The sequence below is a fragment of the Uloborus diversus genome, chromosome 1, assembly GCF_026930045.1.
Source record: "Uloborus diversus isolate 005 chromosome 1, Udiv.v.3.1, whole genome shotgun sequence".
Lineage (NCBI taxonomy): Eukaryota > Metazoa > Arthropoda > Arachnida > Araneae > Uloboridae > Uloborus > Uloborus diversus.
The window spans coordinates 120,548,662-120,565,972 of record NC_072731.1 but is presented as its reverse complement, the minus strand read 5'-3'; the positions used below and the strand labels follow the sequence as shown (position 1 = coordinate 120,565,972).

At 32.5% G+C, this 17,311-nt stretch overlaps 1 protein-coding gene across 1 annotated transcript in view; it reads left to right on the top strand.

Moving 5' to 3' along the window:
- LOC129231785 (conserved oligomeric Golgi complex subunit 1-like) overlaps window positions 1-17,311 on the top strand; it is a 70,030-nt gene that overhangs the window by 27,811 nt on the left and 24,908 nt on the right. The window contains exons 16-26 of the mRNA XM_054866154.1: window positions 4,241-4,342; window positions 6,318-6,409; window positions 7,686-7,847; window positions 10,463-10,666; window positions 12,015-12,086; window positions 12,167-12,314; window positions 12,419-12,480; window positions 13,989-14,082; window positions 14,167-14,244; window positions 15,826-15,902; window positions 16,998-17,307. Of these exons, the coding sequence (XP_054722129.1) occupies window positions 4,241-4,342; window positions 6,318-6,409; window positions 7,686-7,847; window positions 10,463-10,666; window positions 12,015-12,086; window positions 12,167-12,314; window positions 12,419-12,480; window positions 13,989-14,082; window positions 14,167-14,244; window positions 15,826-15,902; window positions 16,998-17,307 (1,401 nt within the window). The remainder of the gene's footprint in view (window positions 1-4,240; window positions 4,343-6,317; window positions 6,410-7,685; window positions 7,848-10,462; window positions 10,667-12,014; window positions 12,087-12,166; window positions 12,315-12,418; window positions 12,481-13,988; window positions 14,083-14,166; window positions 14,245-15,825; window positions 15,903-16,997; window positions 17,308-17,311) is intronic.

Sequence of the window (17,311 nt, the reverse complement as noted above, 5' to 3'; positions counted from 1 at the left end):
GCGATCAGAATCCGAGAACGGTTTTCGATGAGCTGTTTTTTATCGGAAAATTATATCCTTGCGATCAAATTTCCCGATGAAAATTTGCCGAGCTGCATTTCATCGGAAAAAGTGATCGTAACGATCAAATTTTCCGATGAAAATTTGCCTAGCTACATTTCATCGGAAAAAGAGATCGTAACGATCAAATTTTCCGAGGAAAATTTGCCGAGCTGCATTTCATCGGAAAAAGAGATCGTAACGATCAAATTTTCCGATGAAAATTTGCCGAGCGAAATTTCATCCGAAAAAGAGATCGTAACGATCAAATTTTCCAATGAAAATTTGCCGTGCTGCATTTCATCGGAAAAAGAGATCGTAACGATCAAATTTTCCGATGAAAATTTGCTCGAGCGAAATTTTCATCCGAAAAAGAGATCGTAACGATCAAATTTTCCGATGAAAATTTGCTGAGCTACATTTTATCGGAAAAAACAGATCTTAACAATCAAATTTTCCGATGAAAATTTGCCGAGCTACATTTCATCGGAAAAAAGAGATCGTAACGATCAAATTTTCCGAATGAAAATTTGCCGAGTTACATTTCATCTTAAAAAAAGTAGGTCGTTTAAAATTTTCCGATAAAAGTTTTCCCAATCTAAAATTTTTGGAAATCTCCCAACTGTTAAAATAGGATAAGTTTTTTTTATTCGAATATCCGACTATTGATCAAACGTAAGGCTATACGGATCAACGTTTAGGGTTGAGAATCGGAGGAAAAATGACTGAGGACTTTGACTCCGAATCCGACTCCTGGATTTTGGAAGGGTTTACTCCGATTTGCTGCAAAATCAATTCAACTTGAACTCCACGATTCCAACCCCGATCACCTCACTGGAATTGCGAACAAAATGAGACTCCGACTCTTGAATGATTTCTCTCTATCTCCAAAACAATTCCATTCTGTTCAATTTGACTCCCAAAATTACCGACTCCGACTCGGTTTGCGGGCAAAATGATCGACTCCGACTCTTCACTAGCTGGCGCCACAAGTATATTCACTGAAATAAAATTCTCACTTTCCGTTCAGAAATCTGTCATGGCCTTGTCCCCCGATAGATGGCGCCACAAATGATTTTCCATTTAATACATTATTTTCCTCCTTGGAGAGAGCGTTGCTTGTCTAGTGGTTAGCATATGAATCTCGTATTCCAGAGGTCTAGGGTTCGATTCCCGGCTAAAGCGACTTAGATTGAGCTCATGAATCACGTTCATCAAAAGTTGTTAAATAAGAAATTAACTAATCAAGTTATTAAAAGAAATTAAAGTATATTAAATAATTGTCCCCACATGACGTCATCCGAAAATACCCCTTCTGAAAGTTCTAAAGATGGCGGAAGTGTCACATGATCATCCAAGATGGCGGACCCATATTCCCACTGTTAATTTTTTTTCCTCCTGCTTGTCCCTATATCGCGGTTGTTATTACTTCTCATCGTATTTTCATCCCAAATTCATCGCCTCGGAACAGCACTGCTCGTATATTGCTCCAAATCTCATCGTATTTTCATCCAAAATTTCATCGCCTCGGAAAAGCACTGCTCGTATATTGCTCCAAATCTCATTGGTATAGGGAGCAAAATTCATCGGATACCGATGATCGGATTCTACTATTGCCGATGAGACATATTGGAGCAATTTCCGATGAAAACTCATCGGAATCCGATCATCGGCCGATCATCGACCGATCAAAGTTTGATCGGATTTCGATGATCGGCCGATGAGTTGATGCTACTCGGGTTACCCCATTGCGAAAATGCACAACCGGTTCAGAATCTGCCAGGAAAAAATCTGCTGAGGTAAAAAACGAATGTAGAACCCATTGTTTGGGGGTAGGGAGTACATTTTAGGCTCCTGGGGACAGCTCGGATTCCCAGAAAGGCAATTGTTGGTTATTGAGTGCAGCTTAAGTGAACAAAACACATGGTACACTGGCCGAACACCTTATCTTTCCGCAAGAGTAATTAAACTGTCCGCCATGTGGTCTTCAGAGTTTACAAAAGAATTGGTGATTCGTTTAATATCTTTTTTAATTTTATTACTGGCGGCCTTTGCTGTTCTTCATCGGCGCCTTTTAATGGACGGGGCCGATGGTTGAGAAGTGATGAGTTTTCTTAATTCCAGCTATTGAGTTTATTTTAAAGGGAAAAAGAAAGCTGAAAATTTTTGGATCAAAATAATGGGGGATCGTTGCCAGAGAAAGGGGAGGGTGGAGCAGCTTCCTTGGAAGGATTATTTCATTTTAAGAGTTTTTGGAATAAGTTTTGTGTTTGACCCTGTTGTCGAGTGTATCCTTATTCGAATCGACGTTGGGAAAAATGCCTCGCAAAGCTTTGACTTTAAAAGAGAAAATTGAGGTGCTTGAATATCACAAAAGTGAAAAATGTGGTGTAAGAAAATTAGCAGAGCATTTTAACGTAGGGAAAACACAAGCGGCAGAAATTGTAAAAAATAGAGAAAAGTTAATGAAAGCTTGGTATGAGAATGGAAACAGCAAGCAGTACAGAATGTCATCTGAAAAGGGACTTTCATATCAAATTGATAAATGCGTGTTCGAATGTTTTGCAAAGTGCGAAGCAATCAAGTTCCCGTGTCAGAACCAATGCTGCAAACAAAAGCAGTAGAAGCTGCGCAGAGCCTTGGAGTGAAGGATTTTAAAGCCTTGAATGAATGACTTGAAAGATTTCGGAAGAGACATTCTGTTTCTTTTAATGCAATAAGTGGAGAGTCCGCTAATGTAAATCCAGAAACTGCAAATGAATGGGTCGAGAAACTGTCATCCATAATTAAAGACTATGATCCCGAAAATATTTTAAATGCCGATAAAACAGGGCTTTTTTTACCGTGCATTACCTGAAAAAACCATGCGCCTTAAAGGTGAAAAATGTCATGGTGGCAAAATGTCAAAAGAGCGTTTAACGGTCTTATTGTGCTCCAGTATGGATGGTGTTAAAGAGCAACCCTTAATTATAGGAAAAGCAGCAAAGCCAAGATGCTTTAAAGGTATGAATCTGCAAAAACTTGGCTTTCAATGGAAAGCGAACAGAAAAGCCTGGATGAACATGGATTTAATGACTGAATGGCTAATGGAATTAAATAAAAAAATGAAACGTCAGAAGCGCAAAGTTCTTCTTTTTCTGGACAATGCGACCTCTCATCCAAATGTGAAACCGAGCAATGTTTTTTTTCCTCCAAATGTTACGTCCGTCTGCCAACCTTTGGATCAAGGTGCTATAAAAAACTTCAAAGTGTTTTACCGACAATTAATTTTAAAGCACATCGTTTCAGGTTTAGATGGAGGAAAATGTAGTGCAAGCTTGGTAAAAATCGACGTCTTACAGGAATCTTCATGGATAAATACAGCGTGGCAAAAAGTCAAGGCGGCTACAATTACCAGCTGTTTTCTAAAAGCTGGGTTCAAAAAAGATCTACCTGTTGCTGAAGATGGAACAGTAAATGACGAAGAACCCGTTAATGATTTAACAAAATTAATACGCCTCAATGGTGAAAATGTTTTAATTGGCAATGAATTTGCTGACATTGATGGTGATGTTGAATGTGGAATCAATTCCTTAGAAATGGAGGAGATAGTTGAAAGCATAACACATAACAAAACCGAAAGTGAAGGAGAAGACGACGATCCTCAGATAGTGGTGGAAGTATCTTCTGAAGAAACGAAAATTAGAAGCTTACGTGATGCTCAAATGTACATTGATCAACTAAGACATTTTTACACCGAAAGAAATGATGAAATAGGGGTAAAATTAACACAAGAACTTAAAATGTATCATGAAGATATGATGAGCAAAAACTACTCAAAACAAACTTCAATTACATCTTTTATCACGAAAATGACGTAGGTATGTTTTTGTTCTTTCTCTGCATATTTTAAAGTAGTTTAAACCTTGAATTAAAGCATATGTAACACTTGTTACATTTCGTTACTTTTCTGTAATTACAGGCATATAACTTTTGATCTCAGAATAAGTTTTCTTTTAAGAAGTGTCATTAATTATTTTGTAATAAGTAGATCATTTAAAAACTCGTTTTTTTATTTTTTTACGTGTCCCTCGGGAAAGCGGACACCCCTTTAAAGCGGACAATATTTATGTCCTCGTAGGTGTCCGTAATAGAGAGGTTTTACTGTATTAGCAATACTCAATTTCATTATAAGTAATTTACTCACTGTGTTTTAATTTAGATACAGATGAAATTTTGGGATAAAATGTGCAGGAATATGTTAAAAAAAACATTTTCTCTGTGGGATTTCTTTCTGAAAGATTGCTTCTTCCAAAGAGTAAAGGTATGTATAAGGTGTTGTTTTCTGTTGAGTAATGTTATCAGTGTTGTTTGACTTTTCTCTATCTTTTTCGGGCACTTACATAACTAGAATTTGCCTTGGAAAACTATCTTTTTTTTTTGCTGCTTGCAATTTTGATTGTAATCTTTTTATGTGGATCTTATTTCTGGTATGATAGTCGCAGCAGAATAGGAAAATGTTCTGTTGGGGAATGTGGGGCAAAGTGAAATAGTTAAGATATCTTACCTTTTCCAAAATGAACAATTTGGAAAATGTAATTTGAAAATTACAGTATATTCCGAAAAAAGGTGCTTTATAATTAAACTTGCACTGAAACATTTTTTTTTTGACTGTAAATTTGTACTTCCAACTGTCCACTCAAAAAAAAGGGTGGGGCCGGGGGGGGGGGGGGACTCACTTTTTTATAAGGCTAAGTGAAAAAAAAAAATCCAGTGAAATATTTTTATTCAGTTATTGAAATATTTTTGATCAAATAAATGAATTAGTAATGAAGCAATTAATGAATGAAAACATAAATAAATAAATCAATATATAGAAAAAAATAAATGAGTGAATAAAATAAGTGAATGAATGAATAAATATATAAATGAATTATTTAAGAGGAGAATGCAAATGAATTAATTAGTAATTACATAAATGGTTTAATAAATGATTGAATAAGTAAACTAAATGAGCTACTTCAATTTTCTAATTCAACAAATATTGCACCAAATATTAGTCAGTCTGAATTTGCTATTTAAAATGTTGATAACAAGAGCTTTATCATTTTATAAAAGCAAAAATAATTTTTGACTTACAACCAAATATTGCAATAGTACCAATTTTTTAAAATAGCTTGTAATATCATATGCTTTGATCTTTATTTGTAACTTTTTCCTAACTGAAATAGACTATATGTGTGACTGTTGTTATTACTTATGCCACTCGGGAACCTGAGCCCGAGTAGCAATGCATCTCGATTTTAAGGCAGAGGGGTAAGGCTTCCATTTAATTGAGTGCCTATTTCTAGGTGGAAGTCCGATTTTTCTCGGACAACACGATTGATGACAGCAGTATCTATGGACAGTTCGATAATTTAGAACCAGACTAGAAGCCGAATAACTCCTGGCCTAGCACCCCCAGAAGTATCGTTTTACTTGGAGGACTTTGTGACCACAAGCATATTTAACATCCTCCAGTCACCCTTAATGAAGACGGTGGATCTTCGACAGGCTAGGATCGAACCAGGGACCCTCTGGTCACAAGCCTGATGCCTTATTGATGAGGCCACCATAACCCATATATGTGTGACTAGATAGTTAAAATATTACCAGATAAGTGAAGTTAAAAAGGGAGTAAACTTTCCACCATTTTACTTTGTCCCACATTCCCCTATAACTTAATACAAATAGCAGCTGAAATGTGCAACTAAGGCATTAAATGTCTGAAGTGTTCACCACAGTAGAAAGCTTAATGTTTTAATTTGTTGAAACTTGATCTACATCTCTTAATATACAATTAATGGTACACTCATCAACAAAATCTCTATTTAAAAGAAAACTGCACTTTAATTGTATAAATTACAACTGTAATAGCTTAAGTTTTAAAATATTTTTTCCCAGCTTATCTAAGATGTTTTTATGCTGAAACACAACCCCTTCTGAATATCTAGTTCACCATAGTTATTTTGAAAGTATGTTTTTCTTTAGGAAGGAAATTTTTAGTGCATATGTCTTATTTTTATTAGGCAAATGTGGGCCTAAATTTGTTAGCTTGTGTGCAAAATTTATTTTTATTGCATTGAAAAGTATCTTATCTTTTCTAAAACTGCTTCTCTTATATTCTCTTTCTTCCCTGAAAAATATATTTTTCCCTTTGTACTTCTAAAGCTGAATGCAACTTGTTGAGTTATTTAAGGCTACTTTTATTTTAAAGTCTTCCTTCTTTATCTTTTTTTTTTTTTTTTTTTTTGCTGAAGGATATTATTAATGAAAAAATTAAGACTGCCAATGAAACCTGTCAAAGGAGTATTGAAGAAACCATGTGTAAGATTTGTTCCGAAGCTGAGGAGTAAGTTTTCTTTATTTAAACTTCAAAATTTATTACATTCTGTTGATATTTTCGTTTGTTTGTAAGGTTTCATGTTTGAATTATACTTAGGCATGGTTTTGCAAAAAGCGTAATGGGTAGTTCAGAACAGTAACTATCCACATTAAATTTTTTTTTTTAATGAGCCTCAATTATTTTTCTATATTTGCATGTACACTCTTTTGTGTGGGAAATAGCCTTAATTATAATTTTGTAGTCCTAAGCTTGATCAATGAAAATTTCTTAAGTCACGTTGTTGAAGTTTAACTTCCAAAATTCTTGTTTATAGAATTAAACTGCATTTTCCCTTTAAAAGATTAAGAAATATAAAAAGATTTAGTAAAAAAACCTTTTTTATTTTATTTTAGTTTACGTTATAAATTTGTGCATTGCACAGACCCTCTTGCAGAAGGACTACTGAATTTTGAACAGCTAGTTACTCAAAAAGTGCTGTTTGAATTTTGTTTGATTTTCTTGCGTGTTTTGTGAGAGTTTTACCAAACTTACTCTGCTGAACAGATACTTAATTTTTTGTTTAATACAAAATACCTTTGGAAAAAGCCGCTTTCCTAGTGAAATTTAAAATTTTTTAAATTATTTCTTTCCCGAGCAAAAGAGTTTTTCTCGAGAATTGAAGAACTAGACGTAGAGAACAATAGCCTAGACTAATTTGTTCAAGATGCTGTAATGGATATGCAATTTAAAATAGTTATGATTATAGTTCTCATACATCACAAACCACTGATTTAGTTGAAGTATAATGAACTAATTGTGCTGGAAGTTAGCCACAGGCAGTATGACAAATCATGAGAAAGGTGGTACAACCCAGCTTCAATAGGAATTGAGTATTGATTTACAGTATAACTTCGATTAAAAGATACCTGATTTAACAATATCCTCAATTTAATTATACATTGCACTGATTGGGATTTGACTGTTTTGAATGACTATGCTACTTGATTTAACGATAACTTTTCCCAGTACCTTGACAATTGTTAAATTGGGTTTATGCTGTATTTGAAAAAAAGTATAATTGAGGAACTTGTGCTATGCTTAGCAGGATCACCAGTAATGCACATGACTGCGTTAATATATTATTATTTTTTTGGTATTCTATATTTTATTGTAGTGTGTGAATTGCATTTTTTATAGGTTTTGTGTTGCATCTGATTTTTGTCATGATCCAAAATAACCTTTTTTATGAGCATTCCCTTTTTCTATGGGCTTATGAAATATGAAAATGAAACTATAATTTCAGATCTGAGTTTGCATTTGAAAGAAATGTCTCATATTTTATTTGGTTCGAAATGCCAAATGATACCTTAGAAAATATTGCTTGGATTCCTCGACATCAGAGAAATTTCTGGGACAGTGGTGAGCTTAGTATGAAATCAATGGGATTCACTCCAAAAGTTCAGAGGTATGTCTTTTTAAAAGTTTTTTGACATTAGTGATTGCAACTGAGCTGTCTATAGCTCTTATGCTTCTCATTTTTATGTAAAAAATCAGAAAAACTTCCATTTCTTTAAATTCTGCTTTACTTCCCATATTTGTTTGAATTTGTCTAAAAAGTTTTAAGCTACTCTTAAAGTTTATGAAAAGTTGCTGTTGGTTACCCATGAAAGGAAAAACCCTCCATGATTAAAAGGATGAAATTAAGCCGAATGGTATAATTGAGGGTTAAGAGCACCCCTCTATGTTTTCTATTAAATAAGCTTCCCCTACTTTCAATTTCATAATTCTCATTTTCCCATATTTAAGTCACCTTTCCCAAAGAACTGCACTAATAGTTAAGGCTTATAGTTCAACCAAGAGTGGTAATATACAGGGGCGGCATTTCAGCATTTCATTTGGGGGGTTGAGTTTCTTAAATATGTATTACCACAGTGCGGTAACAAACACACATTAGCTAACAGGAAGTCGTCATAAAATCGGTTTAATATGAATAAAAATTAGTGCTTAGAAGCAATTAAAATTTTGATTCATTTTCTAATAAGTTATCATACAAAACATCTCGATACTGAAGTTTTTATACCTTTTGGAAAAGTTTTAATGCATGATTTTTGGAATTCGGAAGAGCAGAGAATCGTGTTACTATCAGTGCCTAGTGTCGTAGTGTCGTGCTGTTTTGCCAGTACAGAATACCATGTTTTGCCAGTTCGAAAATAATTTTCTAACCTAACAAAAATATTTCTCTACCAGCTGAGCTGATTGGAATAGTTAAAAAATAATTGAAGTAACAAAGTTACGTATGAAAACACTTTTTATGTCTTGCTCTTCAAAATCACACCGGCAACTTCAAAAATTGTGAGAGGCTTAATTTTTCATCATTGAATAATCTAGTCTCGTCGGCGCTCTCAGCTTCAATGAGATGTCATCTGCCACCAGCTCTGTTATTCACTATTCCAGGCTGAAGATTCCATAACAAGGACGGAACTGCAGTCTCTGGATGTGATAACCGGTCTGTCGGTATATTGCTTCTAATTTTTTTTGCCTAGTGCTAAAAATTTTACTCATAATTGAAACATTTTATTTTTCGTTTTCAAAAAATCCAATCCAGGTAATATAGAGTCAACCATGCAGAAAAATAATTATCATCAAATCTTGTGTTGATTTTATTCGAAAAACAATCTATTACTTCATACAAAATATTAAAAAATCAGTGTTTGACTTCACATCATCATGTGGATTTTTTTTTTAAGCGCCTTTTTAAAATTGGCTCGAAGGAAGAATTTTTTTGAAAAAGTTTCTCGATTGATTGAAATATACATCTATGTAAAATATATTTTCAATTTTAATTGCAGATTGAACTGTGGTAGTATGAACGCACACATCAATTGTAGATTGAACTGTGGCTTGAATAGTCCGAAAATTAAGGGTAGCAGATTGAAGATGTTTTGATAGAGTAAAGCATTTTTAAAACACTTTCCTCAATACAAACAAATTGAATAAAAATTCAAACGAAGTCATACATGCTGAAGGGCACATTGAAAGAATCGTTTTGCAATAATTCTCAGAGTCGTCAAATCACTGCTTTGAAGTTTTAGAGAAAGGTTTTTATGGTTTTAACTCTGGAAGACCATCTTGTGTCACTCCGAGATTGCATAACTATAAAGCCCAATAAAAGGCATTTGTTGATATGTTTTTTTTTTTTTTTTTTTTTTGTTCAATAAGCACATGCATTTTTAAGAAGTTTCTATGAAAGCAGATAATGCATTGAGCAGCTGAAACGTGTTTCTAGCAAAAGAAAGCGATGAACACTCATTAAATAAATATACACTTAAAAAATGAGCGTAAAAGTGAATGTAAAATATCAAGGAATTTTCTTGAGAAAACCATGCAACCACACCACTTTGCACGAGCCTCTCATATTGGACATACCATCGTTACACTGGGCACACAAGTATGAAATATTTAGCCGTGAAAAGGCCGAAAAATATTTCGTGAATTTCTAAGTCATCATCCAAATAACGAAAAACACTTTTTCTAGTCTGGGAATGTGTCGAGTTTCAACAAATAGTTACTGAGAACCAGCGAGATTTTTTTAATGAACATTGATTTCCAACTCACATAAATTGAATACACCCATTTTCTGTCATTCTGCTCAAAAAATTTGGGGCTGCGACCGCCCCCTCTTGACCCCCCTATTTGCCGCCCCTGGTAATATATATATATATATATATATATATATATATATATATATATATATATATATATATATATATATATATGTGTATATATATATATATATATATATATATATATATATATATATATATATATTTAAACAATTCTTATTATCTGTATGATTTATTTGTAAGCAAGATGCTTACTTAACTTAGAACTTAATGTTAAACTTGGTGTGAGAGTTTTTCTAATCAGTTTAGGCACTATTGGCATGTTTTGGTTACAATTTAGTTCTTAAAAAACCCTGCGGTGTACATCAAAATAATTAAAATGCAAACATTTAATTGAAATTAAGATTTCTTCTGCAGCTTGTACGTGTATGTACAAAACAGTTCTTTTATTTTTCAGCATTTGCAGAGATTTAGACCAGCAGCTGCAAAATGCTGTAGAGGATGTATCAACATTTTCAGTTTATCAGAATGAAATGGATTATGCTTCAGAACAAATGTCTGAGATTTCTCATTCTCAGAATCCTTACTCAATGCACATTATGACTGGGTCATCTGACACATTTAAATACTTGACAGAAGCTGTTGAAAATCAATTATTTAAGTGAGTTCCTGCTATGATAACCTATAATGATAATTTTTGACATATAATATATATTTTAAACTCATTTCACACTGGGTATGTTATCTTTCTTTCTTCTAATGTTAGCGTACAGAATTATTTAGTTTCCAGATGTGTTGTATTTTTCATCCCAAATTTATAATGCTGGTTCTGAAAATTTGGGGTGAGGGGTGGCCATGGTAAAAATTGCAGCATTGAAATTTTTAGAGAAGTTTTTTTTAGAGGGGGGGGGGGATATGTGCTACATTCAGGAGGGGTGCGCCCTTGCTCTTAAGGGGAGCATCCCTAATATCGTCATATACCCCCCTTTTATGTCAGCAGTTGTTTACTTAACTTGTTTCTAACTTATTCAAAAAAAATTTTAACAAAAATATTTGCGAAAGCTGATAAATATTATTTGATTGTCCATAGAAATTAAATGTAATGATTTCTAAATTATATTCATGATATGTTGAAGTATAAAATCTCGTATTTCTTCTAAATAAATCTATAATTCATGCAATTTCTCAAACTTTTTTTTTTAAATCATTCTGTTAAAAATGTTTTTTGCACCCAAAAACTTGGTGTCATGTCTAACAAGAAGTCAAGTAGATCCTTGGGCTTTGGCTACTGCTCTAGCCAGCGGTACAATACTCACAGTGTATAGATCTTCATCAAAAGTTAGATATGTTTTTAAAAGGTTTTTTTCTCCTTCTTTAGCTTTGAATGTAATAAATGGCATTTTTTAATTTAAATGCTATAGTCGTTGTCTGTATCATGTAATGCCACAAATATAAATGATAAATGGTTGCAACAAATGCTATGAAACAACTAAATTAAGATTCTAGTTAGGTATGTATTATGATTATTCATACTTCCAAAAATAGTTTTATAAACACTTGTTTTAATGACAATATTGCTTCCCAATTGGGTTTCAAAAATTATTTACGTACTTTTTTTGTCTACAAATGTCTTGTATTTGTGCCAAACTGTGTGGTGATCTTGTAAAAAATTAAAGATTCTGTTAGAAAACTAGGAACTCGCCGCATACAAAATAGATCATTCTGATAAAAACGGTGTTTTTACTGATACAAAACTGTTCCTTCTGATACAAAGCTGATATAGAAATGAATTTTTGATTTTCCACCCCTGTGCGTGTTATGATTTTAGAATACATGGGTGAACTTATATCAGATGTACATTGATGTTTAAGATAGATAAAATATATAGATAGAATATTTTGAATGTTACACTTGATTAAATTAACAAAACAAAAATTTGCCTTTGACAGATGGGTGTTTAGAATGTCAAGAATTTTGCTGTTTGTCACAATTTTCTTTTTATTTTTCAGTTTAACTAGCTATATAGAAACAACGCTTCTGTATGTGGGGCAAGACAAAAACATTTCTGAAAACAGTTATAGGTAAAATACTTGAAATTATTACTCTCAATATTACTTTTTAATCTTTCATTTGAATTTTATTCTGTATTTTTTTCTCTTAGGATTATTTTTATGGGTTATCTAAGTCAAGCAATCACAAATCTATGTCCACATGTTAATGTCTGTTTGTCTGCAGATAAACTTTCTGAAACTTTCCAAAACCAAAACGTCCAAAAATTGAAGCACAGTATTAGTTCACTTATTGTCAAAGTAAGTTCATGGTCCTTTTTGCAAAAGCAGTTTTTTCGGGGGGGGGGGGGGGGATGTAGTTTTTTATGTTTTTTGAAAAATAATGTTTTTTTCCCAACTCCCAGGAGAATGAATCTTGGAAAGAGCTAAAAAGCAAGTTTCTTCAAATCAGCTGTTCTGCTTTTAGGTAATTGTTTTTTAGCAAAAGTTTTATGTAGTGTAAATATTAAAATGTATGCATTTCTTGTTAAATTTGCTTATTATTACTTAACACACTTACAATATATATTCTGTTTCTTCAGCTGCACATAAACTTCCATGTAATGAATTATGTATATAGTGACTACTGTGAAACTCCAATTATTCAAATCAATTGGGACTGGACTCTATTCCGATGATCAAAAATTTGGATAATTGGATTTTCTCAAAAAAAAAAGGGGGGGGGGGTCTCTGTTTTAAGGGGGTCATTAACGTATATGTTAAAAATAGATTTTTTTTTTAAAAGTAAAATAATTTTTAAGTAATTAAAGGAAAGGCAACTCTTTAACATCTTAAGCACGCTGCACATTAAAAGCCAGTAATAGAACTGCCTTATAGATGGAGACTCATCATTTTAATAATGTTCGTGTGGTGCCTACCCTAGCTTTGTGGAGGGAGGAAAATAGTGCACATAGACAGAATCATTATTTGACGAGTCATAGAATGTTTCCCTTGTAAAATTTTTTTGCTGAAATTCTGAAAGGATTTGGATAGTTGGAGTTCTATAGTACCTTAAAATTATGACCATAGTTTCAACATTTAAAAGACTGCAGTGAGTATGTGCTAAAAAAATAAATTCAGGTTCCAAGACCAGGGTTGCTATTTTGTTCATTTTTTTGTGAAAAGGCCCGGGCAGCAGAAAAAAATTGGATGAATTGGACAAAATAGAAATCCACCTGTGAGATTCATACAATTATTATAATGATATAATAGAACTATTGTATCATTTGACTGCGTTATTTTTTTTTAAAGAGATTATTTTTAAAGAATCATTTAGTATAAACACAATAATTGTATTTTGATCATAATCTAATAAATCCACCAAAAAATGTTAATCAAAATGTTTATTATTTTATTTTGCTATTACCCAAACAAGAAAGGCCAGCTTTGAATTTATATTAATGTCATGAAAAATTCAGTTTTCTTTCAATGTAGTATTTTCTTCATTAATGCCAAATCATGATTTCAGTAACACATTTTTATCCCTTTTGTGGTGGTTATTGATGGCCCCCCATAACTGAATTTATCGCTAACATCTGGATTTATCGTAGCATCAAAAATTTGCTTGTGTCCTTCAAAACCCTTTTTAATTGAACCGAAGACTTGCAGTTCTGTTAAACAATCATTACCAAACGCTCTCTTTATCACAGAAAAAGTTTCCACTGCAGACATGTTGAGTTTTTGCATGAGTTTTTGCTCAATCGAGCCCGCCTTGTACAGGACATTAAAAATTGTCACAAAAATACTTGTTTTTACTTTCCAAATGCTCAAAATCTCACTGAAAATTATTAATTGACTTTGGAGGAGTCTATTTTGAAACTTAGATATGTATTTTAATGGTTGAATCAATAAACATTGTGTAATCCACTCACTGACATTGCTTTCCAGACAAACCATGTGTATGAGATTTAACTGATTTAATCCTTCCAAATGCAGGCTATGGAGTTCAGACCCCATTAATCAAGTATTGAATGCAGTTGATGAAGAATTAATACCGTGTTCTGCAGATGGTTTATTGAAAGCACTTTTGGTAAGTGTTCTATTAAATGATATACTATGAGTTGTTAAGTTTGGCGTTGAATTGAAACTTTGCTATTTGAACTACTTTTGTCAGCGCTGGGACAGAATTGAAATCCAGGAAGAATCTGAACAAGGAAAAGCAGTTAGTTCTGTTTTAAGGATACCACAACATGTAAGTTTAATTAAAATTAGCAGAAAATATTTCATACTGCATGATTATTTTAAGAAATAATAGGCAAAGAGTATTAACTCAATGTTATTTGCATGTTTTTTCCTTTTGAATTTTAGATTTGTGTAGCTAATTCCTATGTTAGAGAAAAAAGGGGATTTAAGTTTTTTATGGCATTTTTACTTTTTAGTATAAACTAACTTTATAGGAAAAATCTTTAGAGTTAAAAACCATTTTTAAAATTAAAAAACAAAACTTTTTGTTTTGAATTTATTTGAGGTGAAACTTTTTGAAGTTTGAAACATATTTTACCTGTTACCTACCCTTTTTTAAGTATTTATTTTTGTTTTAATACTTATAAATGTATTGCTCATAAAGAGAGAATAGCTTATATTTACTATTATCTCCTGTAAATATTGCAAGTTTGTGTTTGTGTGCTTGAATGCAAAAGCAATTTCTTGAATAAGTGTAAATAAAAATAAAAAGCTTTTAAACTGATGACTTGATGTGAATCAACAAATGTTCGAAAACCTGCATTATTTGAAAAGTTTAATGCCCAAAATCGGAATGGAAACAATATGCATGCTTAGGTTCAGCCTTAAAATTAATTTATTAACAAAAAAAAAAAAAAAACTTTATCCAACTATCCCATAATACTAAATGCCTATAGCTTTCTTGCTTTGACATAGAGCAAAAACAAACTGAAAGCTGTTCGGAGATCACTGCCATCTATCGGAGATATTAGAAATAAACAGTGGAAAAACTAACAATTGGTTGATTTTAAAATTTCTGCCATTTTCAGAATTATTACTACTTAGTTTACGCTTTGAGGCAAATGTGATAGGCCTTTTATTATTAAGGGGGTGTTTCTTTATCATTACTATTATTTTTCATTAGTTTTCGGCAACCAGAAGTAAAACACAGGTATTGTGATCGAGAAAGTAAACTGAAAAATAGTCTTTAAAAATTATTGGCAAAGAACATGTTTTTATAAATTCCTTATGCAAAGCAATTTTCTTTACTAATAATAAAGCTCAAAGTTTCTCTGTCTGGAGGATGTCTGGATCTCTGTGAAGCGCATAGCACCTAGACCATTCGGCCGATTTTCATGAAATTTGGCACAAAGTTAATTTGTAACATAGGGTGTGCACCTCAAAGCGATTTTTTGAAAATTTTGTTCTTTTTTCTATTTTAATTTTAAGAACATTTTCCGGAGCAAAATTATCATAATGTGGATGAGTAAATTACGAAATTATCATGACGTGGAATGAGAGATTGAATGAACATAGCCAATTGGCGAGAAATTCGTCATCCATTATTTGTACATATACAGGCGAACCAAATGACCTTTTAATTTTCAACTACGGGCAAAGCCGTGCAGGTACCACTAGTATTGCATAAAAGTTCTTTTTCCTTACAGGTAAAGTAATTGTGTTGCAGCACATATTTTGATTTGTAAGCACTGGAGTCTATCTCATTTCTAATTTTGCCTCAATTGTAAGATCCTAATTACTGAAAAATTATTATTGCATTGGTTTTTTACATTGCATCATAAATATGATTTTCCTTTTCTTATCATTTTAGATATCTGTTCCATTATCTAATGCGTTATTTTCCTTCTGTTGTAAGTTAAATACCATTGGTGGCCATTCAATTAACAGGTAACTTTTCCCCCCATCTTTTGCATAGTTTTTGCTTTTTAGAAACACAGTTAAAAACTTGCATCATAATTAATGTTCATGCATTGTGTTTTAATAAGGTTTTGGTCCTGTTTACTTGTTTTGTTGTTATCATTTCAATATTCCTTTAAAAATATACTTTTACAAAAACATCTTAAAATGTCTAGCTTTTGTCAATATTCAGGGATGAGTAAACTTGTTACTTTTGAAAAATGTCTAGTTAATAAAATAAATGAATAAATAAATAATACATAAATGAAATTTTGATCTGTATTTCGGCTAAAGGAAATATATCAGTATGAAAAAATTACTGCATAAATTTTGTTATATTTTTGGCAATATATCATAATTCGTTGAACTTATATTTATTACTTTAATTACTGTTAAATGTATGACATTTTAACTGGAAAAGAATTGAAAATCTTTTAAAGTTTTTGAGGCATTTCAGTATTTTTCAATGAAATTGGTATATAGAAAATTTAAAAAATTTGTTTTTCATTCATAAAACATTTTTCAATAAACTCTTTTTACACTGGACGTACAAGGAAGTTTCAAAAAGTTAACAAGCTCTGACGGGCATGCATATTCTTGGTGTAAGTAAAAATCACACTAAAGATAATGATGGTGATCAGAGCTTTCGAACGGTACTGGTGAATGGAGCTGGGTGTCCACTAACAGGACAAAATATCAGAATGTGGTTGCTTTGATGGAAACATGTTCTGCCAATGAAACGAGAAGTGTGATAAGGTATTTGCTTTAAAGGCATTAGACGATCCACCTTGCAGTCCAGACCTTGCTCCAAGTGATTTCCATCTCTTAGGATCTTAGGAGGTCAGCAGTTCAGAACTGATGCTGCAGTCAGTTTTAGAAAAAAAAACTCTGCTTAAGATCACATTCAACCTAATGACAATATTTTTTTGATCGCTTGAAAATTGTTAAAACGAGAACCATCTGTGTGTGTGTATATATATACATATACAGATAAAAAGAGATATAGAAAAAAATATATTAATATTTGTGTTTCTGTAACTTTATTTTATATTTTAACTTTCTTTCTTTATTTATTTTTGTATATAGTGAAGTTCGATCTCACATCAGCAAGCAACTGCTATGTGGTCTTTTAGAAATCTACAAGAGAAAAATTCATCATCAGCCAGTGGATGAAAATTTCAACCCCAGGCTGTTGCAGGTTCAGTCCTTGCAAATGTTGTTCGATGTCCAATTTCTTATGGGACTAATTGTTCACAAAGATGGTACAAATGAGCCCAATAATCAAATATCACAAGAAATTATCAACGAAGCTGTATCCCATGTCGACCCTTTTGACATGGATGTGTTTTCTGTGCCTCTACAACAAAATTTGAAGAAATCTCTACAAAAGTCATTAGTAA